Source organism: Solanum lycopersicum, chromosome 10 (genome assembly GCF_036512215.1).
Source record: "Solanum lycopersicum chromosome 10, SLM_r2.1".
NCBI classification, from domain to species: domain Eukaryota; kingdom Viridiplantae; phylum Streptophyta; class Magnoliopsida; order Solanales; family Solanaceae; genus Solanum; species Solanum lycopersicum.
The window spans coordinates 59937140-59963869 of record NC_090809.1 but is presented as its reverse complement, the minus strand read 5'-3'; the positions used below and the strand labels follow the sequence as shown (position 1 = coordinate 59963869).

At 32.8% G+C, this 26730-nt stretch overlaps 5 protein-coding genes across 8 annotated transcripts; 4 read left to right on the top strand and 1 right to left on the bottom strand.

Moving 5' to 3' along the window:
* The first annotated feature begins 1126 nt into the window (after window positions 1-1126).
* On the top strand, window positions 1127-2176 carry LOC104644424 (protein ATAF2). The gene has a single exon (XM_010314097.1). It carries the CDS (start codon window positions 1127-1129, stop codon window positions 2174-2176), a length of 1050 nt encoding a protein of 349 aa, XP_010312399.1.
* A 306-nt stretch (window positions 2177-2482) lies between these two features.
* LOC101263360 (glycosyltransferase-like protein) lies at window positions 2483-7751 on the bottom strand. The gene is made up of 11 exons (NM_001320997.1): window positions 7254-7751; window positions 6040-6189; window positions 5855-5907; window positions 4828-4936; window positions 4616-4750; window positions 4422-4466; window positions 3842-4029; window positions 3514-3655; window positions 3365-3411; window positions 3099-3186; window positions 2483-2989 (listed from the first exon to the last, which is right to left on the bottom strand). The coding sequence occupies exons 1-11, from the start codon at window positions 7602-7604 to the stop codon at window positions 2684-2686; spliced, it is 1614 nt and encodes a 537-aa protein (NP_001307926.1). The 5' UTR covers window positions 7605-7751; the 3' UTR covers window positions 2483-2683.
* Window positions 7752-12759: 5008 nt separating this feature from the next.
* LOC101262875 (mitochondrial carnitine/acylcarnitine carrier-like protein) lies at window positions 12760-16603 on the top strand. Of its 4 annotated transcripts, none has more exons than XM_010313784.4 (5): window positions 12760-12978; window positions 13192-13247; window positions 15043-15139; window positions 15260-15659; window positions 15855-16603. In XM_010313784.4, exons 4-5 carry the CDS (start codon window positions 15268-15270, stop codon window positions 16354-16356), a joined length of 894 nt encoding a protein of 297 aa, XP_010312086.1. In that variant the 5' UTR covers window positions 12760-12978; window positions 13192-13247; window positions 15043-15139; window positions 15260-15267; the 3' UTR covers window positions 16357-16603. The 4 variants fall into 4 exon arrangements, with proteins under 4 accessions (XP_010312086.1, XP_010312085.1, NP_001307558.1 ...); XM_010313783.4 differs by having other exon boundaries at window positions 12760-13078; NM_001320629.1 differs by lacking the exon at window positions 15043-15139 and having other exon boundaries at window positions 12762-12978; window positions 15855-16601.
* Window positions 16604-17005: 402 nt separating this feature from the next.
* LOC101262575 (Zinc finger transcription factor 61) lies at window positions 17006-21616 on the top strand. Its single transcript, NM_001320620.1, has 5 exons — window positions 17006-17170; window positions 17284-17413; window positions 18525-18794; window positions 19035-19258; window positions 20495-21616. Exons 2-5 carry the CDS (start codon window positions 17309-17311, stop codon window positions 21333-21335), a joined length of 1440 nt encoding a protein of 479 aa, NP_001307549.1. The 5' UTR covers window positions 17006-17170; window positions 17284-17308; the 3' UTR covers window positions 21336-21616.
* A 377-nt stretch (window positions 21617-21993) lies between these two features.
* Window positions 21994-22950, top strand: LOC101252833 (probable protein phosphatase 2C 55). Its single transcript, XM_004249687.1, has one exon. The coding sequence runs from the start codon at window positions 21994-21996 to the stop codon at window positions 22948-22950; it is 957 nt and encodes a 318-aa protein (XP_004249735.1).
* The last annotated feature ends 3780 nt before the right edge of the window (window positions 22951-26730 follow it).

Sequence of the window (26730 nt, the reverse complement as noted above, 5' to 3'; positions counted from 1 at the left end):
GATATATGTTTTTGCATGTGTATATACAATTTTCTCTCGCTTTATACAAAACAGAAACACAATTTACACACTTCTGTGTACAAAGCGAGAGAGGCAAGCATAGGGAGAGTGGCAAGCGAGAATTGGAGAGTGGCGAGCGAGATTTTTGGGAGAGAGGCGACTGACAAACTTTGGCTAACGTTTGCTATGGAGCACAATTAAATCAAACCGTAGCTACTCCATTTATTTTGGGTTATTAGTTTGCTATTTATTATATACAATTATCCCTATCGAATATGTTAATTTGCTCAGTTTTATAAAAGTATAAATATTTATTTGTGCACACTCAAAATTCTAAAAAATATAAATATTAATTGAAATCAAGTTAAAAGAATCTATTTATGTATTATGTCATAAAAAATGCTTTCATTTCTCAATCGAAAATGCAAAACAGTGCTTACGTTTCGAAGTTCCAATTTCCAATTGTAATCAACTTATAAACACCCGTACTTATCATATAATTATTGATTATTTATTTATTCATCAAATTTTAAATTTATTATCTAAGACAAGTTTTTGCTTTTCCATTACCTATTCTAAATAGGATTTTGCGGCAATAAAAGTGGCAAAACCTAATTAACTACATAATACTGATAATATTAAAACAAACAATTTAAATTATATTAACAATTAATGAAACTATATAAAAAAATAAGCAATATATCAGAAAAAACAATTGACCCAAACTTTTATGGTCAAACTAAAGTTGAAGTACGGGAATAAAATAGAAAAAAAAATAAAAAAAAATATTTGCATTACAGTTAATAACTGATTTATATAATGAAACAAAAAAAAGGAGACTTTAAATTTATTATATATGGAAAGTTTTTGCATTACGTTTGTATTAGAATGATTTTAAGTAACTAATCTTGAAATATAAAAGGAAAGTTTTTGCATTTACGTTTCCTAATTATTCTTAAATTTGGTTTCCATTTTTTAACTAACCTTAACGTCATAATATAATATATAGGGCTTTGGGCATCAATACAGTTCTTGCTAATAATACATCACGTACGTTAATCATATATCGTTATTTAGAGCCATTGCCTAAAACTAATAAAGTTTGTTTCTACTCTCATCAATAGTTATGGCAATTGAATCTCCAGACGCTGAATTTGGAGTCAGGTTTCGACCCACTGATGAACAGCTCATTCGCTACTTGATTAAATTTGTTGTTTCTAAAAACTACGTTTGTAAAGATATTGAATTTGAAGAACTTTACGGAAGTAAGAAGCCATGGGAGTTACTGGAAGACTCATCCGGTACTAAATATTTTTTTACTAAATTAAAGAAACGCGATACAAGGTTTAGTCGGACTTTGGTGGGAGGAGGAAGTTGGAAAGGGAAGAGCAAAGGAAAGTCAATAGGTGCGAAGAAAATTGGGATGAAAAAAACTTATAACTATGAAGAAAATAAAAAGGATGTAGTTAACGACGTTTCTTGGATCATGAAAGAGTATAGTCTTGACGACAAGGTAATAAAGTTGTTGAGTAACAGAGGTGTGATGAAGCACAAGGATGTTGTTTTGTGCTACATTAGGTGTAAAGTTAAAAAATCAAGAAATCATATGCCTACAACAACTGGCAGTGGATATGATGATGGTGATGGTGATGATACACTACTACTACCCCAAGGGCCTAATGAATTTGGATATGGTGATCAATTTCCTCAACAGATTGTGAATCCAATGCAAAATGTTGGATCGGGGTATGTTGGATGTGATGATACACTAGTACCCCAAGGGCCTAATGAATTTGGATATAGTGATCAACTTCCTCAACAGATTGTGAAGCCAATGCAAAATATTGAATCAGGGTATGTTGGATGTGATGATGAGAATAGGAACGATATGACAACACAACCGCAGTGGCCTATGGAGGATCATCAACTTTCTCAGCTAATCGTCACGTTTCCAATGGTTCAAGGGAACGATGCTGCAATGAATGAAGGGAATATGAATGGTGAATTAGTTTTTCCTTATCAGGAAGAGCAAGTGCTGCAGAATGTTGAAGAGACAGCAGGTAATGCTTATCAAGTCGAACCAACAAACAACGACGAGTGTTTATTAGATGAATTAAGTGATTTTGATAAATTTATGGGACAAAACAAGGAATGGCTATCTCAGTTGCTCTCTTAGTCTACTTCTTGTCAACAATGTAGTTTTGTTTAGTGAAATTGTTTCATATAATCAAATCAATGAATATACTTTTATTTCTTAAATCTCTACTTCATCTGATTGCTAGTTCAAAAGTAGTGTATCTAAAACATAACAAATAAGCATTACAACAAATGTAACATCACCCTTTATGCACAAGCACTTGTATAATTTCTGGACCAGAACTACTGGATTCAGAACCAAATTACTTAACAACAATCTAAGAATCATACTCAGTTCTAATAAAGAAAAAAACAGACGAGTAATAGTTAGAACATCATCGAAAGATTTGAGGCATGGAAGAGATCTATTCTTGTATATCGATAAGATTGTCATTCTCCAAAGCATTCTGTCATGTATACATATCGAACTTTTAAAAGATGAAGAATACTTCATTCTCTATGATATGATACTCGAACAACTCTATGGAGTATGACAGAACTAATGTACACACCTATTTTCCCAAGAGGGGTATGTAAGTATACTTCTTCAAGAAGAGCTATTGTTCAGAAGGTATTTTGTATCTGCGAGATCAATTCCATCCATGCCAGGAGGTGATTCGGGTGGAATTGCCTGATGATCAGTTGTACTAAAGTCCACGAATTTCCTTGCAGTTGATTGAGATTCCAATATACGACCCATCTTTCTGGGAAAAGTATCAGTAATATGAGGATATCCGGAAGCATTTCTGTTTCCAGCAGAAGAAGATAGAGACTCGTCTTTTATGACATCTCTATGTGCTGAAGCAATAATAGAAACGAAAACACCAGATTCCTTCAAACCCTGTACAATGGCCTACACAGACCGAAAAACAAAAGTTACTATGAGTTCAGCTTCTTAGGATTCATGACCCTCAATATAAACTCAAAAGGAGCTTCCGCAATCAAATATAAGTTGATCTTACCATGGGAGTATATATGCGCGTCAATATGCCCTTCTTGATAAGCTTCTGGATGAGTGTTTTATCCGTCCAAACAACATGTTCACGGTACCTAATCCAATAAAGGTTCTGTCAGCATAATATACAAACCAAAAAGAAATCAAGCACCACGCGGACTACAGATCAGTATGAAATAAGATTTTACAGTATAACAAGGGAAGGATTTCACGAAATAAGTAGTATAAGGATTAGCATGAATTCGATGGAATGGAAGTTAAAAGAATTACTACCAGTCAAGCATCTCCTCCTCTGTCAGAGTCGAAGCTATTATAAAAGCCTGCAATGTGAAGATGAAAATTATCAACAAACAAACTATACAGTCCATCTTTTTGACCCCAAAAACATTTGTTGTTTTAATAACAGACTGCCTATTACTCACAGCTCTGTCGAATTCTAGCATGAAGCATCTTTTCACATCTTCTTTAGTAGGTTTACATCCACAACGATCTCGTCGTGAGGTTAAATCTGAAAATTTGGGGTATGTGTAGTGCAAAACAGCAGCCTCTCCCAGTTTGATCTCTCTACAATAATAAGAAAATACATTTTCATTATACAAGCGAAGACAATCACACCAAAGAAGTGAAAAAATATGACAACATTACAAGTATGTTTTCAACTTCGATAAAACAGTGATTCTATAGGACTGGGAATAAATAAGAAACGAAATAGAGATAAAGGAAAACAAGTAACATGCAGAACAAGCATACTTTGGGCTTTTCATGTAGTTGTGCCATCTATGAGCACCATTAGGACGAAGATGATCTTGAACTCGAGCAGCTGATTTGCCATTTCCATAAGTCAAAAAGTAGTTGGGATTACCACGAGTTGCTTCCTTGTAGCTTCCAAAGTACATTTCCTTTGTGAGATGGTCATAATTCTTCTTGAACATCGAGACCTACCACATGATACAGATGCATTGCTGGTAAACAGTCTAAAAGAACTTTAGTTGCACAATAATTAAAATAAATTACAGACTACGCAAACTCTCTCTAAAAAATTTTAACACTCAAGCTCCTTGTGTTCGCTAGGTACAATTTTCCTTTCTTGCCTCCACAATGTCTAACTCCAACGCAACCTTCTTTTTCATTCGTCTGGAAAGCGGTGACTCTTTGACTACTAGCTGTTGCTCCATTCTCAAGTATTGGGTAATAGAATTATCCAAATTTATTTTAAGAAAATCTAAATTTATTCATGTATAGAGGTGGAGGATGTTCCTAGCCAAACGATTGAATTTTAATACTAGAACTTGAAAGATAAGAAAAAAGGATACAGTGAAAGATATCTTACTTCACTAAAAGGTTCCTTCACATCATCTCTCTCAACACTGCTCTCCTGAAATATTTGTCATCATCAGAGAAGATATTGACATGAAAAAAGACCGCAGAAAATGAAAACGAATCAAATGCATGCGTTTTGACTATTCGGCATGTAATTACATGCTTAGACACAGTTAAAAGACAGCCTAGAGCTCAATTACTTACATAGTTAGGAAAGATGACCATGTCAACATCTTCAGGTATATCTGCCAAAAGTTTCCGTAAAGAATACTCACTAGTTCCAGCTGGATGCATTAGCTCATCGGTGTCGAGATGAATGATCCAGTCCACGCCAGCTTCCTGTAGAGTTACTAGGCAATATAGTGGATCAAAAGGTAACCATAACTGGAAACAGATGGAAGTTATTGCAATCATACCCTTGCCATGACGATGGCCATTTCCATGTTAAGAGTCTGCTTGACAAATAACTCATGGTTGCATGGTTGGTAAAAGAATCCAGCCAGCCACGTCTCATTCCAAATCCGACTAGGACACAACACATTATAGATCATCAGTATGTCAGATAATAAGCTTACTTAATTGAGACGTGAGATGAAATATAGGGAACAGAGCATTTTTACTAGCTTGTATGGAAATTTCACTCTCCAAATTTAGTTCTATTTAAGTTAGTAACTTGAATAATCACTTCTTCATTAAAGTCTATTACCATTTTTCACTACATTAGTCATATTACACTCAAAACAGATCCAAGCTTACTCAAGATGAATGACTTGAAACATACGTCATACAATGTCGCTTGGGTTGAAAGGAGAAAGGGTTGGGAGACGAGAGGTGAAAGAGTTATTTCTCTTGTTTACCAAGGGGGACTGAGAGAAGTATGTCTTATTTACTTACCTTCCAATACATCAAATAAAGTGAATTAAATACTCGGTGCTCCACGTAGGGTAAATAATCAATGAACTTCACTCTCATTTAACCTTCCCTCTTTCCCTTCTAGGAACCAAGTCTATTATTAGTCTCAAGACAAATAGAATAGAGAATCTGTTGTCACCACTACCCAAGGTAATTACTGCTTGCTATTAATAGGTAAATTAGACGGTCCACATCAACCCCCTCCACCCGTGCATTGTAGTTACTCCTGATATATATTACGTTGCTATGTAAGGAACTCCCAACAAGTTTTGGAAACTTGTTGACCCATGCTAACATATGTTCGTCAATAAGCTTTGCTTTGGATAAATAGTTTCTATCATCGACTATTACTTGCATCCATTAGCAACATAAAGAAAATGAATCATACGAGGCTAAATAAAGAACATAAACCCACGGAAGGGATAAAAACATTTCTCAAAGCAATAGGAAATAACGTCTACTCTACTGAACAAAGACCTCATCTTCATAGTTTAGGCACAGAAAATGTATATATAGGCAAAGACCGCTTACCTTTTGGCTTGTACATTCTCTAGTTCTTTTGTTCTATATATAACTCTTACACCCTGCAGAGCACACACATTTTGTATATAATCAACAGAAGAAATACGACAAGTCCAAATACACAAAATGGTAGAAGTGATGAAACAAAATGTTCAACACGACAATGGAAATATTAAGGAGATATGAACACTTACTGGAATAGATTTTAGCACTTTAGATACATCGGGAGATGCAGCTTTTCCCTCCACAAACAGGAAAAAGTTTGTCACGCCAATGACCTTATGATAAAACATCCATGGCAGGATCTGCTCTAAGCCAGCGGAAGTACTTGTAGTAATCGATATCTAACATCAAGCAAAGGTAACAAGTCTCTTAGGATACTGATATAGAATAATTTAACTACAAGAAAATAAAGAGGGCGGGGGGAGAAAGAATAGTGAAGACCAACTATAAGATTGCAATTCTTCATTTAGAGAAAAACATGCGAAAAAATGAGGTGCTAATTCTCCAGCCCAACTGCACTCATTAAAAGCATGAACAGAGCCAAAACCAACAGTAAAATATGTATGTTTGGTTGCTGGTTAGGATGTGAGTCATTCATGTATTAAATCACCGCAGAATTTGTACCATATTTGGGGCAGTAATTTTTTGCTAATATATAAAATTCAACACACTAAACACAACTTTTGGTTAGCAAGTTAGAATCAATTACAACTAATACGTGTATAAGTTAAAAGGAAATCTATTCACTACTTTATGCTGTATAGAAGATGGAATATCTAAACCTCGAACAACCAATCTCTGCGTAACTAATATCTGCTATACTCTAATCAACAACCAAATGACCTACTTAGAATGTTGGAGTATGAATAGCATAAGCACACCAGTTAAACAAATTAGCATATCCTTTCAAAGTGCTTCATTTTTATCAACTGCCTAGAATACAAATCTACCAAATTCTGCAACTGCTAGCTTTGCGCCTGCTACCATTTCAAGAATTGTCTTTTTTCTATTAAACATACGCGGTGTAAACTCACAAGCAGAGTCTAGTCTATACGCAGCGTTACAACCCAATTCTAGCACAACCAAATCTCTCAGTGGAGTATGACGTTTACACAGCCTTACAACCAGATTCTATACAATTAGAAAATGCCAACAACAAATAACTTTGATTTTATCAAACAGGTGGACCCCATCATCATCAAATGAACTTTTCCACAATTCATCCACAATACCAGACACTTGGCTAATAAAAAACATAAACATGTCCATTTTTTTCTTCAAACTAAACGAAAGTTAATAACTAAATACTTCAACATGAAGTTATCGATAACAAACACACAACAAAATAACTCGCAAAGAAAAAGTAAACAGAACAGGGTATAAATAAAACTTGATAAAAACAAACCTTGGGTCTAAGATCCGACCCGGAAGGAGAAGACCCAAAATCAAACTTCCAATCCCTGAAATACGGGAACGACGCCGTACGGCTCTGTCCAAGGATATCTGCACAACCAGAGGAAGAAGACGATAACCGTACGGGTTTGGACCCAGCCTCATTCGGATCGTCACCGGGTATCCATTGGGTAGTCGGGTCGGGTAACCCGCCACGCCATTGAAGAACATAAGCGAAAACAGCAAGCGATACAGAAATAACGGTGAGTAAATAGAGCAAACGAGAAGCAAAAACAGAGGATGATTGAAAATTCGATGAAGAAATGTTGGTGGGTCTTCTTAGAGTAGCGAAAAGACCCGCCATTTGTAAAATTCAAAGAAAAAAAAAATGAAGAATTTCTATAAGAAACTCTTTGATTGTTTCTTTTTTTATTATTTGTATCGAAATCTCGGTCTATATATACATATGTATATATATACAGAGTGAGATGATTCATGCAGAGTTGAAACTGAAGCTTTATAGAAGACGTTAATGGTGTTTTTGTTTTATAGCTTTGATAATCTCGAATTCATGTAATTTATCATAATTAAATTGCGCTAATCCATAAGGATTAACGATTTGTATTCTAATAAAATATGGTTATCATATACAACAAAAAACTTTTTTCTCTAAACGGTTTTATAGATGGTGTGTGTGTACGTATATTTTAATATTATATTTTTTTCTATTTTTAAGTTATGTAATCTTGTAATATTTTTAAAATAAAATAATTTTTAAAAATAGAAGAATAAAGTTTTATTATTGTTTTTTCAAATTAGTATATATATATAATATGGATAAAATTTCATTATTCTTTATGAGATTAACTAAAGATGTATCTAGGAAAGAGTATTATTTATCACACATTGGTAATTTTAAAAATAAGTACTCCTATGAATATTATAATTAAAAGTAGTACTAACAAATATAATTCTTTTTCTATTTTCAAGTTATGTGATCTTTTAATGTTTTAAAATTATTCTTAAAATAAAAATAAATATCTTTTGTTAAAATAGAAGAATATAGCTTTATTATTATTTTTCCAAATAAGTATAGATATAATATGAGATTAACTAAAAAAAAAGTGTATCCTAGAAAGAGTATTATTTATGACACATTAGTAATTTTAAAAATAAGTACTCCTACAAATATTACAAATAAAAATAGTAATAATAAATATTGATAACTAAAGATACAATATGGATAAAATTTTAATAATGTAATTAAATATTTTTTTTATGGAACTAACTAGAAAAAAGTGTATTTGGAAAGAGTATTATTCATCATACATTAGTAATTTTAAAAAATAACTACTCCTATAAATATTATTAATAAATATATAATACTTATAAATAATAATGAGTACAAATTAATATATCAATAATCTTTACATCCATCTAGAGAACGTAATCACATTAGTTAAATGTAATATTATTATGCTTAATCTTCATGTAGTTTCGGGTTGACGAAGTTATTAGTTTTATATCAATTTTTATCTGTTAACGAGGTAATTAATTAAATTTTAAAACCTAGTTTTATTCGTAAAGTAACAATATTATCACATTAAAAACTTGAGAAATAATCATCCTATTAAATTTATAGAAATTCGAAATACACGTTTTACTAACTAAACGTTCAAGTTATTCATATATTAATGACATGTGTATATAGTCTCTCTCTATTAACTAGTTTATTAACTATAGGGGAAATACACAAGTATCCTTCAACTTATGCCCGAAATTGTAGATACACATTTATACTATACTAAGGTCCTATTATCTTCCTGAACTTATTTTATAATTAATTTTCTACTCTTTTTTGGCCTCGTGGCATTAGCTTGAAAAAAAGTCAATCAGCAAGATAGTGTCAGGTAGGTGAAAAGGGGTAGAAAATTATTAATAAAATAAAATCAAAGGTAATAGGACCTTAGTATAGTACAAGTGTGTCTCTGAGATTTCGAACATATGTTGAGGGAGTATTTGTGCATTATCTCTTAATTGTATGAATACTATTTACTATAATTTTTGGGTTTTCTAGTGTTGTATAATATTATATAATTATTGTCTAAGTATATAATTAAATAAATATTTTATAATATTTTAATTTAGAGTAACTTTTTTTTAATGTCATTATTGCAGTAACGCAATTTTATAAGAATTTTTTGGTATTTCAACTTTCAATTTTTTTAATTTTCACTTATAGTAATTTCAGTAAACTTTCTTTTTAGTAAATATCAATAAATTGGAAGCGGAGAAAATATGTCATTTGCAACACAAAAATTTTGCACTTTCTTAGTTTAATTCATAATTAAAATATTCAATTTAATAATATTTAACATCTACAGTTCACGGTTCATATGTATATTTAATTTAATCATCATATCAAAGTGGGAAGCACTAAATTGCAAATTTGAATAAGTATTTTACCCCTAACATATATTATAATTTTTTAATTAAAAAACTAATTAATTAAATATTAAATATTTCTAAAAAAATTAAATGATCATTCACTAAATTAACATCGTTCCTCTAATAATTCATGCTTAGAAACTAAAGTTATTATGCCGTAATTAATGTTCAAATGCAAAAAAGAAAAAACAAAAACAAATATTTTTTGAGAAATTTTAAATATTATTTTGAAATTTACAAGCAATTTAATATGATTCATGTATTAATAAAAATCAGGTTATTTTAAAAATTTATTAATATTTTCATATATTTAGATCATGATTAATTCGCACTTATATAACTCTTGATTATACACATTGTCTTGTAATTTTTGGATTGTCCGTACATTAGTTATCTATAAAAATGAAAACAATTGTAGTAAATAACATCATTTATTTGAATGTAAAATATAGGGTCACGAATCAAATTATAACATCATGACTCTTTACTAATATACTTGTGTAATGTAACTTGTAAAAATATATTAATTAGATTTTACTTGTCCTTTTTAACAATTAAATTATTGTACTGTATTGATAATAATAGTTATTTAATTTGTTTTTGTGATTTTGTTAGTTACTTATTTATATTTATTTTTCAAAGGGAATATAACATAAAATACATAAAACTACATTTTTATCAATGTTTTTCTTAAGGGGTTTACAAGATTGAAACACATAGACTAATTTAAAGTGGAGAAAGTAACATACAAATAAATTATTAATAACTAATTTAATTCACTGAAGAAATAATGATATATCTTTATTTATTTTTATTCTTCTATCTAATTTTGAGAAAGACAAATTTCAATGTTTCAATTTTTTATACGATTTCATATTTTAAGTTGTATGTCACTCCGTTGATGTTAAATTTTTGTATTCGAAACTCATTTTTTAAAAAAATAATTTAGTAAGGTTCAATATTTGATATGATGCCTTAATAATAATAATAATAATAATAATAATAATAATAATAATAATAAATAATATTGATTATTAACTGTAACCTTCATTTTATTTTAATTAATTCTAACAAGTGCTATCAAATTCTTTTCATTTTTCATCTTTCTTCTTTTTTCTGAACTTTGTGATAATTAACACATGAGATAAGAATATATATATATATATATATTTATTTGTGTTTTTGATTATAGGATTTTAAAGTACTAAATATTTACATTTTTTGTCTCATTTGGAGAAGAAATATTTTGTTGTCATCTATTTTAATTTGTTATTGATATCCAAAAGTATATATATTTTTTGTTTGAAAAATAAACAATATTCATGTAATTGAATTATAATTTTTTTTTAATATAATGCCAATTTAAAACAATTTATGTTTAATTTAATTGAATACACATGTAATGCAAGTGCATAAACTAATAGTACTAATATTAAGGCAATCAACATTGTATCATCTTTTTCTGTCCTACTTCTTTAGAGTTTATTTTCAAGGTTAAATTTCATATTATTAATATTTGCTTCAATTTTTGGAACATGAAGTGATGAATATTTCCAAATTAGCATTTTTGGAGCAAAATTTATTTTTTGCAAATATTAGTATGTGTATGTTATATGTGATATTACTTAAATTACTAAGATAAGATGTTTTTGTTATATTATATACATGATACAACCAGTTCATTCATTTTAAGTAATACTTTTGAATGATCCTTTACTATAATATGGTAAACCCCTCAATTCTAAAATTCATTACATATAAGGTAAAATGTTTATTGTAAGTAAAATAACTATTAACAAAAAAAAAAAAAAAGGTTTGAATAGTGTGAAATTTAATATTTAAGTAATAAAAAAGAGTAACAATATTTTGCTACAAGAGTTCGATCGTGATTTTACTATACCTAAAATATAGATTACTATATAGCAATGATCATGGAGATATTAACATACCATAACGATATATGACTTTTAAAATCAAACATTATTAGGCTAAGATGAATTGAATTACATTATTAATATTTTTATAGTATAACAAATATTGATTGCCATCCTAAGAATAAAGGACCCTCTTGATAATCTATGCTACAATTAGATATCCTAATATTTAATTTAATTTGATTTGACTTTGATTTTTTTTTTAATAAGATACACATTAATTTTCTAATTTCTATTAATCTTTTCCATTAGCTACCATTCAATAAATTACCATTTATATGTTTAGTTTTGTATTATTAGTAGAAGAAGAAGGTGACAAGTTTGGTGAGATGATGCATCCGTGTAAAGCACATAAGTGATCGAGTTTTTTAGGAAAAAAAAACTTTTAAAATCACTCCACCAAACGCATTTAGCTGCATAAAATATGATTTTTTCAATATATATAACTATGTATTTAAATTTGTATAAAATTAAATAAAATAAATTTAGGTATTTTATGTGACATAATCAAACACCACATATAAATCGTGTAAGATGCGAATCATTAGGTAGAATATCACGTACGATATGTGTATTTCTTTGTTCATATCAATACAAATTTAAATAATCATTCTGTTCCTAATTACTTGTCAACTTTTGAATTGACACACTTATTAAAAGAACTATGATTGATATTGTGAGTTTACCATTTTACCCCTATTAATTATGAAATGAATGAATTAAAAATTTAAGAGTTTCAAGAAGCGTTATTTTTTTTAAAAATAATTAATTGAGGATATAATAGGTAAATCTTTTTGTCATTTCTTGATTTATTAAGACGGAGAAAAGATTAGAAATAACCAAAAAAGAAATTTGAACAAATAATTAAGCACACAAAAAGGAGTATTACTTACTCGTATATATCAAAATTAAAAGACATAAACAATAAATAAAATAAAATATTTATATTTTATACTTTTATAAAATTATAAATAATTTTATTAAATTGAAATCGAAGATTGTGTCAGGTGAATTGAAACTAGAGAAGGTAGTAAATCTGTCAAAATCAGGGGATGCGCTATTATAGGTAAATGGGGTTGGTGGTAGCCCTGCAATTTGTATATTCCCTTTATATAGCAAAGAGTGACCCAATATTATAGGAGCTTTCTTCCATCTCTCTCAAGATCTTGAGTTGGGAGGAGAAAAGAGGCTGAAATTTGCTCAAAATTTGTGTCCTCATCTCCCCTATCTAATTAAAAATTGTGTCTTTACAGCTATTGGCCACCAAATTTCTAAATCCCATTATTGTCGTTTCTTGAATTTCATTCATGTGGCTGTAATTGAAATTCAAGATTCTTTTACTATCAGATTTATCAGGTACACATTAGTCCACCGAGCTTATAACTTTGTTAAAATATGGAAAAAGACTCCACCTTTGATGTACTGATGATAATGGGCATTGAGTGATATCATTTGGGTATCTTTTTTCTTTTATATCAAACCCCTTTTGCTTATTCTTTCTGGGATTTGTTCCTTCATGTCTATCTTGTTGATGTATATGTTTGCTACTGATACACTGCTTTTATGTAGATTTCAGATTGTGGAATTCATTTGGTTGACTTGGTGGACATTCATAACTAGCTAGGGTAAGGCTTATACTTTACCAGTAGAATCTTTTATTAGTATAAAGTGTATACTTTTGTTAAAATTTGGTGAAATTATATACCTTTTTAGGAAACTAGAAGTTGACGTGCTGAAAATGGACATTGAGTGATGTTCATTTGGTATTTTTCACCTTTGTATTTATGTCAGAAATCAGACACCTTTATGTCTATGTTTCTAGTTTTCCTTTGTGGGATTTGTTTCTGTATGTCATATCTTGATGTGCACGTTTGCTTTGTTTGCGTGATTGAGTGTTACATTGCTCAACTGTTAGTTTCAGATTGCATCTAGATCTTGATAAATCGGGGATCCGTCATGTTGGATATTCTTCTTGTATAAAGAGAAATCAGCCAGGTTAAGGCTTAAAATTTGATCATAGTTGTCGTTGTAGTCTTTCTCTAAACCCCTATACCATTGTTTCTATGAATTTCTATGGTTGTGCGAATTGGTTGCTTGTGGCTTAGGACTGCATTTGAACTTTTAGGTGTCTGATGGAATGCACGGTATTGGTTTTTGTTTGTGGTTAGCATAAAGGATTGCCTTTCCACTCTTATGTATTGTGAATTTTTGCATCTAGATTCTGTAATTTCACTTCACTTTCTTGATATAGCTATTTACTTTTGAAGGTAATTGTTTTATGTTTGGAATCTCTATCGAGGGTGGACTATATATAGTTCACTAGAGGGAATTGCCTTCCCGATGACTACTTTTCAGCAGCTTTGATTTCTGAGGCATTTGTGAATAACATGATAGTTAAGTTACGACATGTTTTCTAGTTCTTCTATGTTTGAATTTGATGCTGGAATTAGCTCTCTCGTGGGTAAAACCGTAAAAAAGTGACAACCTTCAGTTAATGGGGTGTCATTTGTCTTGTGGGACTATTATAAGTTGTAAGGGTTGGGATGCTCTCCAAGAGCTCCCTGCTTGGATTCTTTCAAAGCTGGTGAGCGAACATGAGGAGAGCAATTTAGATAAATTCAAGATTCATCAAGCTCAAAACCATAAGAAATCTCTAGAATATCTTCTTCATGGTTTTTTCCTTCCTTAAAACTAATTTGTACCTCGGAGTCTGCTTTGAGCTTGAACTTTAAAGAAATAGAATCAGATTAGTTTATTTCTCTCAAGGTCTTCAATCTCAGTTAGCTTTTAGAATTTCTGCTCTATCTGATGAAGAGTATTATTATCACCACTAGATTTCCAATTTTCTCCTCTTCGAGTACATGTTTTTGGACCTTACGTTTTAATATGTTTATCAAGGAGAAGAAAAGTCGAGAATCAAAGGAAGAGATTCTTGTACATGTCTATTTTTTTTGCTTCTTTGTTTTTGGTTAGGCGGTTATACAGGGAGAAATTTGTGAATCTAGTCCTTCCTTACTATGAATGAGCAAATGATAATGGGATAGTACTGGAGTTCTAACTAGCTGTCTCACTCTTTCCTTTTGTCAAGCGTTGTGTGTAGATAATTTGTAGGCAGAAGCAGTTTGATCACTTTGGTTTTAAACTAGGCGACTTTCATAGGACACCAATGTCAAAATTATCTAGAGAATTAGAGTTAGCATACAAACTTTTGATCTGTTTTTTTTTGTCATCTGACATATCAGTTTCTGATTATCAGAGTGCCTCAGGCTGGGAGGTGTAAAATTGTGAATAATATCGTTGAGAAGAACTTTACCTGGATTCTTTTTGGTGCTATTTACTCATAAATTTGTGGTCACTCCACAAACACCCAAGCTGGACTTGTTATTACATCAATGACGCCTAGTGTTGTTTACTATATAGGTTCATGGCTATTGACTGTAAAGATTAATGTTCTTTTTTCCACTGCACCAACTTTTAGCAGAAGCTTTAAGCTTAACTTTGATAATATACTCTTGAGGTCCGCTCCTTCCCAGCAAATCATTCTTTTTCTACAATTGAGAATTGTAAACAGTGAATACAGTAGCTAATAGCTTACATTTAGACTGAGAATTGTTTTTCCCCCTTTTCTTTTTTTCAGATTTTCCAATGGGTGATATAGCCAAGGATTTAACAGCTGGGACTGTAGGTGGTGTAGCACAATTGGTCGTTGGTCACCCTTTTGATACCATAAAGGTCAAGCTTCAAAGCCAGCCTACTCCACTTCCAGGGCAGCTTCCAAAATATTCTGGTGCTATAGATGCTGTCCGGCAAACATTAGCTGCGGAAGGTGCCGGGGGGCTGTTCAAAGGCATGGGAGCCCCACTTGCCACTGTTGCAGCCTTTAATGCTCTGCTCTTCACCGTGAGAGGTCAAACAGAGGCATTCTTGAGGTCTGAACCTGGAGTCCCTCTTACTGTGAGCCAGCAAGTTGTTTGTGGGGCTGTTGCCGGAACTGCTGTCTCTTTTCTTGCTTGCCCAACTGAGCTTATAAAATGCAGGTTTGTTTCTAGTGCATTATAATTCAGCCTTCACAAAGTTTCCCTTGCTTATTTTTGCCATGTTGTATCCTTAGTAGTGACATGTGCATTATCTACTTTTCAACTTTTTGTTACCATTGTTCGGTCAAATGATCAAAACTACTAGGAATCAACTTCTATACTTGTCAATTTACTCGTTAAATTACATGACTGTAGATTGCAAGCTCAGGGTGCATTGGCAAGTGTAGGCTCAGCTGCTGTGGCAGTGAAATATGCAGGGCCAATGGATGTAGCAAGACATGTTCTTCGATCCGAAGGAGGCATGATGGGTCTCTTCAAGGGCTTGTTTCCCACCATGGCACGTGAAATCCCCGGAAATGCTGCTATGTTTGGCATGTATGAAGCACTAAAGCAGTACTTTGCAGGAGGCACAGACACTTCAGGGTTGGGAAGAGGTTCTCTTATTGTAGCAGGTGGCCTGGCTGGTGGTTCCTTCTGGATTTCGGTGTATCCAACAGACGTGATCAAGAGTGTAATCCAAATCGATGACTATAAAAACCCAAAATTCTCTGGCTTTTTTGATGCATTCAAGAAGATCTTGGCATCGGAGGGAGTCAAAGGCCTTTACAAGGGCTTTGGACCTGCTATGGGACGTAGTGTCCCTGCAAATGCTGCATGTTTCTTGGCGTATGAGATGGCTAAGTCTAGTTTGGGATAATTCATTGTTGATGGGGAAGGATTTTAGACATTGTTATTGATAATTCTTTGAACCTAACATCTGCTGATATTCTGTAATTTCCAGTTCAACTTATTCTGCTTTTATAGATTTAGGCCATTTTTTTCTTTGGTGGCTTCAAGAAGCAAATTGTCTTTCAGAAACAAATTCTCTCTTGAAAAAAAAGGGTGTCCTTTCATGGTTGTTGACTAGACGATCCGAGCAATAAAATTTCTCAATTATAACACAAGGTACTGTTTAGATTGAATTATACTATAACAAGGACAGGATGTAAATTAATCATTGAAGTAGTTAGGGAAATGACTATCATAATCATATTTTATATAGTATTTTATGATTGAGCTGATTTAATAAACGCATGCAATACATGAAAGGCTTACGAATGTAGTACTGGACAGCTTTACCTACGACATTTCCTATTCCTACTTTTCATACAAAGAGAATGGGCTTGTGGATTTCATCGATGTATTGTTGTAATATATATTTATATATAAAAAAAATTATTTAAATTACTTTTTTTTCTATTTTTATCATGATAAAAATTAAATTTATTTTTTTAATTAATTAATAGTTTTAAAATTCAAAATAACGGAAATCAACTTGAAAAAGGTCTTCTTATCTCTCTTCGCCCGGCTGAGCTGGGCTATTTGCCTCGCTGTCCTTCGTCGGAAGGTTCTTCTCTCCGCCGTCGACAACAGCCATCTCCGCCGTCTCTGAGCTCTATATAAAATTGAGTCTGCTAAGCGAGATTTTGGCATTCAAATAACTTTCACTAGCCTAAGTTGCTCTTAATCAGGTACTATTGATTTCTCACCTTTTTTCAGATTTCTGTTTCTTTAGGTTAAGATTCTTATAGAATATGTAATAAATAGCTTGGAATGAGCTTTTAAAAGTTCATTTGTTTTGCAGATTGAAGTTTAGGAATTAGAAAACGATGGCGCATAGGTTGCTGAGAGATGCTGAAGCTGATGGATGGGAACGATCTGATTTCCCTATTATATGCGAGTCGTGTCTCGGTGACAGTCCCTATGTGCGAATGGTAAGTTCTTCGTTTCAATTTTTGTTATGGTAAAGGCCGTGAATGGTCCTAGGGTTTATAATAATCTCCAGTCCTTTGGTTGCTGACTACAAATTGAAAATATACTCGAGGAATGTTTTTCTTATTTGCATTGCTCCTATCTGCTATTGAGATTTGAGGTGGAAGGGTAGGAAACTTTATTCGGCGAAGAAGTTGAGAAATTTCTGGTTGTAGTTATAGGTGAATATAGGTGCAAAGAGGCTAGAGTTGATGGAGATTGCAGATTCAAATAGGCAACAGTAAAGTATGTGAATAAGGCGAAGTTGAATGATTGGTTGATTGATATGGTTTTAGGGGAATATAGTAAGGTTACTCTGAATACAACTAGAAGTTCATTTTCAGAATTTTTTAGGTGATTTTTTAAGAATTCATTTATTTCAAGTGCCCCAATTTATTAATACAGTAGGAATGATCAGTAGTTGTAGAAATATATGTGTTTATTGTGCAAAATCAAATAAAGAAGGGGGGGGGGGGGGGGCTTTATTGAAGTTTAAAAGGGTAAAGACTGTCATTTCTCAACCTTGAAAGATCACGGAGTCCAATTCCTAATGTAGCGTTCCTTAAGAATGTGAAGTGCGTGAAGAATGTGGCTGGATCCTTTGATGGAGGCAGCAACGTAGTGTTTTATCAAATTTTTAAGTAAGTTGTTTGTCAGATTTGCTCTACAGGAAAGGCTATTAGCCTTTCTGTAAGGACTGTTAATCTCTGGTAGCATTTATTTAATTGCTTATCTTTGTGCTAGCTGCAGTAAACTGTATTTTGAATTCTATTTACGTGTAGCTAGGCAAGACCACTTACATTATAATCATTGTGGCTTTCTGAAGCTCTTTGTTTGGACCTTTACTCATCGACAGCTTCTCCTGATTTGCCACTACTTTTGGCACATTGTTACGATGTTTACTCTCTCCATACATATTAGGAATTAATTTCTTGCTCAAAGAGTCTCCATTTTGGCAGTAGAATAAGTCGGGCCTTTGACTTTGTTTTGGTTTTAGCTGCATGTCCTCTACTATAATCTTTCTTTCTCCAATTTCACTATCTGACTTTTGATTTTGTTATGGTTTTTGTACAGACAAAAGCAGATTATGACAAGGAGTGCAAGATCTGCACGCGACCCTTCACAGTGTTCAGGTGGAGGCCTGGTCGGGATGCGAGATACAAAAAGTCTGAGATCTGTCAGACCTGCAGCAAATTGAAGAATGTTTGTCAAGTTTGCCTGTTAGATCTTGAATATGGTTTGCCTGTTCAGGTCCGAGACACTGCTCTCAGTATCAACTCAAATGATGCCATCCCAAAGAGTGACGTAAATAGAGAATATTTTGCAGAGGAGCATGACCGAAGGGTATGTGATTTACTAAGTGAAAGCCCAACTTATATTTAATTTACTTACCCCACCCCCCACCCCGCCCCACACACCTCCGATCCAAATCTTGCTGGGAACTACTTAGGGATGGGGTGCAGTTTTAAATTAGGAGAAGAAATTGAACCTGGTGAAAATAAGGGCTTAGAATTTTCAAGAAGCACAAAAAAAAAATGCTGTTTTCTTGGTTTTCCCCAAAGTAATACTTAAATTTTTGTCCAGGCAAGGGCTGGTATTGATTATGAATCTTCATATGGAAAAGTCCGTGCAAATGATACTATCATGAAGCTTCAAAGAACAACTCCATACTACAAGAGAAATCGGGCACATGTTTGCAGTTTCTACATACGTGGTCAATGTACAAGAGGTTTGGAGTGTCCTTACCGGCATGAGATGCCTGAAACAGGGGAATTGTCACAGCAAAATATCAAAGACCGTTACTATGGGTATGCCAGTCTGATTCTTTGTCGCTGATGTGAAATTCTCCTTTTTGGAATGATGCTCATATATCTGTATTGACATATTTGTGATAGGGTTTCTGGTCTTTAATTTTGCTTGGGGTGTGAGAATGGCGGTTCACTTTTCTGTTGATATGTTCATGAAGACTTACTAGTCACTTTTTTTAGAAGACTTACTAGTCACTGTAGACACATTATCTGTTTCCCTCAGTTGCAATGCTAATATGGGATGAAGGCCAGCGATTCATGGCCACACAATGTTATATAAAATAGTAAATAATACATCGTTGTGGGATTACACTGGGTATGTTGTTGTATAACTAAATAATACATCAGTTCAGCAAGTAGGAGGAAAAAAGGGGAATTGACCCAGAGATTATGTTCTCATTTATCATGTTAGAAAGGAGAAGCAAAACAACTTAAGTAAAATATATCTCAATGTGGGAAGACAGTATGTGGACTTGGTCAACTGACTCAGGAGGTGAATAGCTTATATTGAGTTGCTTGTTTACCCTCATTGAATTTATAAACAAAAACATATATAAACATGTAAATTTATCTCAGATCTGACATACAAAGTCGTCCTGCTGTCAATATATTATAATCATTTTTTTATAGTTTTGCAGCTAAAAAATGCTTGTGTGAATGTGTGGTGTAATTGCTTTCTACCACTGGTAGTCTTCATTCCCATACTTTATTCCGTGACTTATTCCTTTCTGGTTTCTCAATCCTCTCTGCTTGTGTTTGAGTTATACGTTATTTAAGTATTTTTTTTTTTGGAGTAGAGCCTTGTTTAAATTTCTTTAATGCCATCTTGTTCAAATCCTTGCACTCGATCACCAATGGAAGTCCTAGAAGAAATGTTTTGTGAATGCTTTTTCATGTGATTTAACAGCTTGTTGAGGTTCAAATAATTGCCGAAACTGGCAAGAATGCAGAACCCAGTCATCTCCATGGTTATAGACATAATTAAGTTCAGACACTTAACTCTAGATAGATACCATTTTCTTCATGACCAATGAATTAAATACTCTATGCACTTTTGAAACTCATCTTACTTTGTCTCTCCAAGATTACGTGATGGCTAGGCTGATTATTGATGACATCTATTTGCTGGTCACTTTTCTTTTGCTTATTATATACCCTGTTCTCATTTACAGAGATGTATTTATCCTACATTTTTGACTGACAAAATCTTCACTGATGTATCTTAAATGCTTGCAGAGTCAATGATCCAGTGGCTTTAAAGCTACTTAATAAAGCAGGTGAAATGCCTTCATTGGAGCCCCCTGATGACGAGAGCATTAGAACCCTCTATGTGGGTGGTGTTGATGCAAGAATCACTGAGCAGGACCTTAGGGACCATTTTTATGCACATGGTGAAATTGAGTCCATTAAAATGGTGGTCCAGCGTGGTTGTGCTTTTGTAACTTACACGACTAGAGAAGGTGCGGTGAAGGCAGCTGAGGAACTTGCAAACAAGCTGGTGATAAAGGGCCTGAGACTGAAGCTACTCTGGGGGAGACCTCAAGTTCCCAAGCCAGAGTCCGAGGTCTCTGATGAAGCAAGACAGCAGGCTGCTCTAACTCACAGTGGTTTGTTGCCTAGAGCAGTCGTATCACAGCAGCAGAATCAGCCTCTTCAGCCACCAGGCACTCAGGACCAACCTCCATCCATGCCTTACTTCAACATACCCCCGATGCCTCAGCAAGACAGACCATATTATCCATCAATGGATCCACAAAGGATGGGTGCCGTAATTGCATCCCAGGAAGGGGCATCTAGTTCAACTGCAGGATCTGGTCCTGGTGAAAATAAAATCGGTTCTGATCATCAACAAGGACACCATTATGCATATCCACCTGGAGGGCCACCACCTCCAGGTCAATTTTACCCACCTTATTATCGTCCAGCTTATGGATATATGCCACCACCTCCTCCACCTTATCATCAATATCCTCCTCCACCTTATCAAGCTACTGCACACCCACCACCTAGTGTTCAGCTAGCCGCACATCAGCAGAACCCTCGGCCAGCTGCAGCAGCAACCACGCAGCAGCCTTAATCTGGGCAGTTTTGTCAGACATCTGCTATGGGAAGAAGAATCGACCTTCAATCGCGTAGCCATTTTGAATCAAGTGCCCATTCTGTTTTCCCAGTGGAAAATCTTCGGTGTTAGGTTTCAAGTTTTGATTTGCTTGACTATCATCTCATTTAAACCTTTCACCATTTATGCGAATTGCATTCTGCCCTCATCTCCATGCAGTTTTATGAATTTTACAGTTGTGCTAGGCATATATACATGCGCATTGTGATCTTATCTGCGTTTATTTATTTATTTATTTATTTCTCGTCGACTCTATAAGTAAAATTTATTATTTCTGCGTCCATAAGGAAATCTTCCATGAGTTTGGATTAAAATTTCACTTTCTTTTCATGCCCGTACGCGTGAGGATTACTTACTTCTAGTTGTTTTACATTGTTTCCAAAAATTGTTATTTTAGTTAGTTATCATACTTTGTTTCCAAATCCCTTTTTCTTTTAGATTACACGCTAGTTTCTAAATATTCCATTTAATTAGTTACCATAAATTGCTTTTCCATTACCTATTCTAAATAGGATTGCAGCGTAATCTGTGTGTGTATATATATATGTTAACCCTTCACATAATTTTTTGTATCACATAATTTTTTACTTCCCAAAGTTTTTCAATCAATACAACAATGGCTGCCTATATTTCTTCATTAGGTCATGATCAATATTCCTCCATCAATTTCGATGAACTTTTCAACCTGCCACGCTACAAGAGGTATTTAGACTTCACTTCTCATCAAGCTAATGATCAACTGGAAAATCACAGCAACAAGAAACTCAAATTTAGTCAAGATAATGAATTTGTCAATGTCGAAAAGAGAGTAGTTGAATCTAGTAACAAAGAGTTACTACCATGCCTAAAAATAATGGCTGGATCTGTATACATACCCAAAGACGATCCAAAGAAGCCTTTAGGTGACGATGCTAACTTCATACATGAATTATACCAAACTATTGGCGTTGCTGATGGCGTTGGTGGCTGGGCAAAACATGGGATTGACGCTGGAATATACGCAAGAGAGCTTATGAAGAATTCACGTATCGCTACGGATAGTGAAGCGATGAAAGGTCACGTGAACCCTAAAAGGGTTCTTGAAGAAGCTTACAGAAACACACATTCAAGAGGATCGTCTACAGCTTGCATTATATCTCTAAACTCAGAGAGAAGTAGTATAGTTGCTGCTAATGTTGGTGATAGTGGATTTTTACTAATCAGAAAGGGAAAAATTATATACAAGTCGCCAATACAACAAAGAGGATATGGGTGTCCATATCAATTGGGAAACTGCAAGGACAATCCTAGTGTTGCTCATGAGATGGAACTAAACGTCGAGATGGATGATATTTTGATGGCTGGGACGGATGGGATGCTTGATAATATGAATGATAGTGAGATAGAGGAAATTGTTCAAAGAGCGATAAACGACAAGTTGAAACCAAAGGAATTGGCTAAGAAAATTGCAAACATTGCATTGTACAATTCATTTGATAGATATGCAGATACACCATATGCAAGAGCATCTAAGGGACGACATAGAGGAGGAAAAGTTGATGATATTACTGTTATTGTTGCTTATATACAATAAAGAATAATTAAATTTTGATGTAGTATGTATTTGTTCCGTTGCCTATTATATATGAACCACAAAATATAATGTGCACACTTTATTGTATTATAATACAAAATGTTATATTTCAGATTTCGTAACTACTCTACTAGTTTGGTATTTCATAAAAATTGCAACTTCTCTTCGATGTTTGGTTCTTTTACACTTAATATTATGCCTTTGGTGATTTTTAATTTTATCTGATCTTATATGACCGCACACTCATTTTGTGAATATATAGTAATCATTATATATACATTAGTATTATAAAAATAAATAAAAATAGGAACAATAAAAACTTAGTAGAAAACATCTTTTGATTAATTTTACTAATTGTTCCATGGAGAATACTCCATGGCTTGCATGGATATAGAGCGAAGAGTGGTCAGTTAATTAAACATTCATCATCCTAATCGGAAAATCATATTAGAAAGTCGTGTTACGTATAAAAAGAAGATTCACAAAGATGACAATTGTGGATTTAATTGTTTAGTAGTTGGAACTGATGTGTAGGACACAGGACTCGTAGTATCCCTTTGATTAATCGAGTCTTTTTTTTCGTTTAGTTAGTGAGACTATCTAGATTTAAAATGCTTGGTCTAAGCGCGAAAATGAAGAAAGGTAGAGTGATACTGAACTAAGAATTCTTCAAACAAAACGAAACAAAAATATGAAAATCCAACAACTCCTCACTCTTAGGTCTCGATTGCAAATCCAACCATCCCTGAGTGGTACCTGACCATATATTATTCAATCTCTATAATATATGGAAATAATTTCAAAAATTAATTTAAATTATTCTTATCATGATAAATTATAAATCACGTTTAATAGTGTGTATATATCCCAACACTTTTACTATTAAAAAGGCTCTATTTCTGTCTCAAACCTAAGACCTATTGTTAAGTCTCTATTTGGAGCTCAAGCCTGAGACTTGTAATCAAAGCACGACCTATGGATTATGAGTCTTACATTGGCTGGGATCGCGTGGAACCAAGTTGTTAGACTCCATTAGAAAGGTTTTAACCTTAACATTTCTGAGCTAGGGAACTCTCGTTTGTTCCCTAGTCAAATTTGTGTGAGCCCCACCTAGGGATGGCGTTAGATAAATCGCCTCTCAGGTGGGGCCCAGTCGATAGTTATTTCCCAATGATCACTGTTTCATTCGAATTGGCTAGCAGCTAGCTTTGGCCTAAACTAGAGCACTCATGTTTCATTTTGTAGGTAAAAAATATATATATATATCAACACAAAGCTATAATAGCTACTCCCGTAGTTACGATTTATTTATTTGTCTGATTTTTATTTGATATATAATTAAAAAAAATAAAAAGGTAACTATATATTGAATGACATAAATGTATTTTAATTAAACATCATAGTCTTAAACATAACATGTAGAAAATCATAATCAAAAGAGTTGCCACAAAAAGGGGAAAAAATATTTTAGATGAATCGAAAAGGAAAGTACAAGAAACAAATTGAAACGAAACGAAACGAGCATAATAGATAGAAAATGTAGTACATTATTTTTCAGAATTCTTCTATGATATATGTAACATAAAAGAAAGATAGCATTTTGCAATAGAGCCTAAAGTAGTGGGGTATTTTTGTTCTTTTTATCTTGAGAGTGGGGGACCTTTGGTGTCCTAAATATTGAGACAATGCATAATACAAGGGTCATGATGCATGTCTAGTAAAGTGAGAGCTCAAATATCAATCAATTTTAGATTCCATGGAGAAATATTGTTTGCTTGGTAACAAGACTTTCTTCAATGCTTTTTTGGTTTTTCAATTCTTTCCCTTCTTGTTCATATTTAAGTGATTATTATTTTATTATTTAGAAGAGAGAGTAAGAACAATTGAAGGCCTTTGGGGCTTTCGTTTAGCGGTAAGAACATAACATGTGATATGTGAATAACAACATACGTTACAAGTTTGAATATTGTCGATATAAAAGAATACGTCATTCTAGCTAGAAAGATAAAAGGGGTGGGGCCATTAATTATCGTTTACTGAGTTTTAGACTGTATGTTGCGTGCACTCTGAGATCTCTCAGCTATCAGTCAAAAAGAATAATAACGACAAGAACTGCAAGGGGGGAAGTGAGGTAGGACGTTTGATTTCTTTCCATAACGAAAGATATTGAATTTGATCTCTAGAATCAGAATCCTCTCCATAAAATGCATTTCATCCTGTAATGAATTTACTACATGACAAATATAAGAACTAATTGTTGGAGAAGGATACAAGGGTCGATTTATTATTTGTCGAGTTTCGAACTATATGTTGCGTGTACTCCGAGACTTCTCAGTTATCAATCAAAAAGAATTATAAAAACAAGAATCATCGGAGGATGTGGGGTAGGCTATTTCATTAATTCTTTCTATCTTTAATTAAACATCTTAAATTTGATCTTTAGAATATAAAAAGGATTTCATCTTTTAATTAATTTACATAACAAACTAACTGTAAGAAAGGAAAAATTCATGGATCAACCTATTATTTATCGAGTTTTGATTTGTACGACCACGTCAACACCAAAGAATGGGTGAGTCAAATAAAATTATTTTATCTTTAATCAAAGATTTTGCTTTTGAATCTTTAAATAAAAAATCTTCTTATAGAAAACGTTTTATCAAATATATAACTGTAACGGTTAAAATTTTTTTAAAAAAGATGAAGAATAAGGAAAAGTGGCCACCCACGCCATGACTAATGCACATGCAATTGGTTAAGAGTGGAGTCATGTCTATAGTACTTTGGCCTTAGTAAAATGTAGTGAAAATGACTTGGAAGGTGGGATTTGTTTTCTTTTTACTTGTTCTCATGTTCAGAGATAATAAATATTTTACGAGATAAAATTTCGTTAGTCAAGTAAAAAAATATGTTTTAAAATTGTGAATATATAATTTTTTTAAAAAAAATTAATGATTCGAATCAAATTTTACCACGACATTTTTCAATTGTAAGTTTTCACCTATACATGTACTTCTAGAAGTACTTGTTAGGACTTTCTTGTATTAACTTTTCGAGGAAATATACATACATATATTTTGTATTGAATTTGTACAAAGATAAATAATTTGAAATAACTATTTAAGAAAGTACGATAAATAAGTTGAAATAGGGGAATTTGATTTATCATTTGGACCAATATTTCACAATTTTATGCGGGTTTTCGGACATGACAAAGATACAATTTTTTTTTTATTTTCATGAGATAAATATGTATCCTCCTTAGATTTTATCGTAAAATTTTACCAAACATATTATTGTTATTGCGGATAATACCAACCATAATTTCACTGATTGTTTATAGCACAAAGCTAACGTGTTTAATTATTCGCAATGATGAAACCCAAAAAATGTCAAAATAAATTGGTAAAATATGACTAAACAAGAATCATATTATAAAGTACACATGATTTGGTACCCTTAAAGTAATAATTTTAAAAATTAAAACTAGGTAATTAATGACTGTAATAATAATCTTAGTTCCTTTAATTTACGAAAGACAAATTAATTGCACACAATTTAAAACATAACAATAATTTTAATATTATAATTATAATTTTAACAGCTTAATCAATAAATTAAATGTCCAATCTAAGTTAATTAGTGTTCATCTTTAACTTAACATTATAACAAAATAGTCAAAAGCAACGGCGTGGTGAATGATTCTGTTAAGTGGTGATTAGTTTTCTTTAATTAATCCAATGTATGGAAAAGTAATTATATGGTAATTAATTAATTAAT

Coding starts and splice junctions, on each gene's coding strand:
- LOC104644424 (XM_010314097.1), top strand. CDS start 1,127: ATGGCAATTGAATCTCCAGACGCTGAATTTGGAGTCAGGTTTCGACCC.
- LOC101263360 (NM_001320997.1), bottom strand. CDS start 7,604: ATGGCGGGTCTTTTCGCTACTCTAAGAAGACCCACCAACATTTCTTCA. Junction 4,937..5,854: donor GAGAATGTACAAGCCAAAAG/GTAAGCGGTCTT, acceptor GTTGTGTCCTAG/TCGGATTTGGAATGAGACGT. Junction 4,751..4,827: donor TGGCCATCGTCATGGCAAGG/GTATGATTGCAA, acceptor GTAACTCTACAG/GAAGCTGGCGTGGACTGGAT.
- LOC101262875 (XM_010313784.4), top strand. CDS start 15,268: ATGGGTGATATAGCCAAGGATTTAACAGCTGGGACTGTAGGTGGTGTA. Junction 15,660..15,854: donor ACTGAGCTTATAAAATGCAG/GTTTGTTTCTAG, acceptor ACATGACTGTAG/ATTGCAAGCTCAGGGTGCAT.
- LOC101262575 (NM_001320620.1), top strand. CDS start 17,309: ATGGCGCATAGGTTGCTGAGAGATGCTGAAGCTGATGGATGGGAACGA. Junction 18,795..19,034: donor CAGAGGAGCATGACCGAAGG/GTATGTGATTTA, acceptor ATTTTTGTCCAG/GCAAGGGCTGGTATTGATTA. Junction 19,259..20,494: donor ATCAAAGACCGTTACTATGG/GTATGCCAGTCT, acceptor AAATGCTTGCAG/AGTCAATGATCCAGTGGCTT.
- LOC101252833 (XM_004249687.1), top strand. CDS start 21,994: ATGGCTGCCTATATTTCTTCATTAGGTCATGATCAATATTCCTCCATC.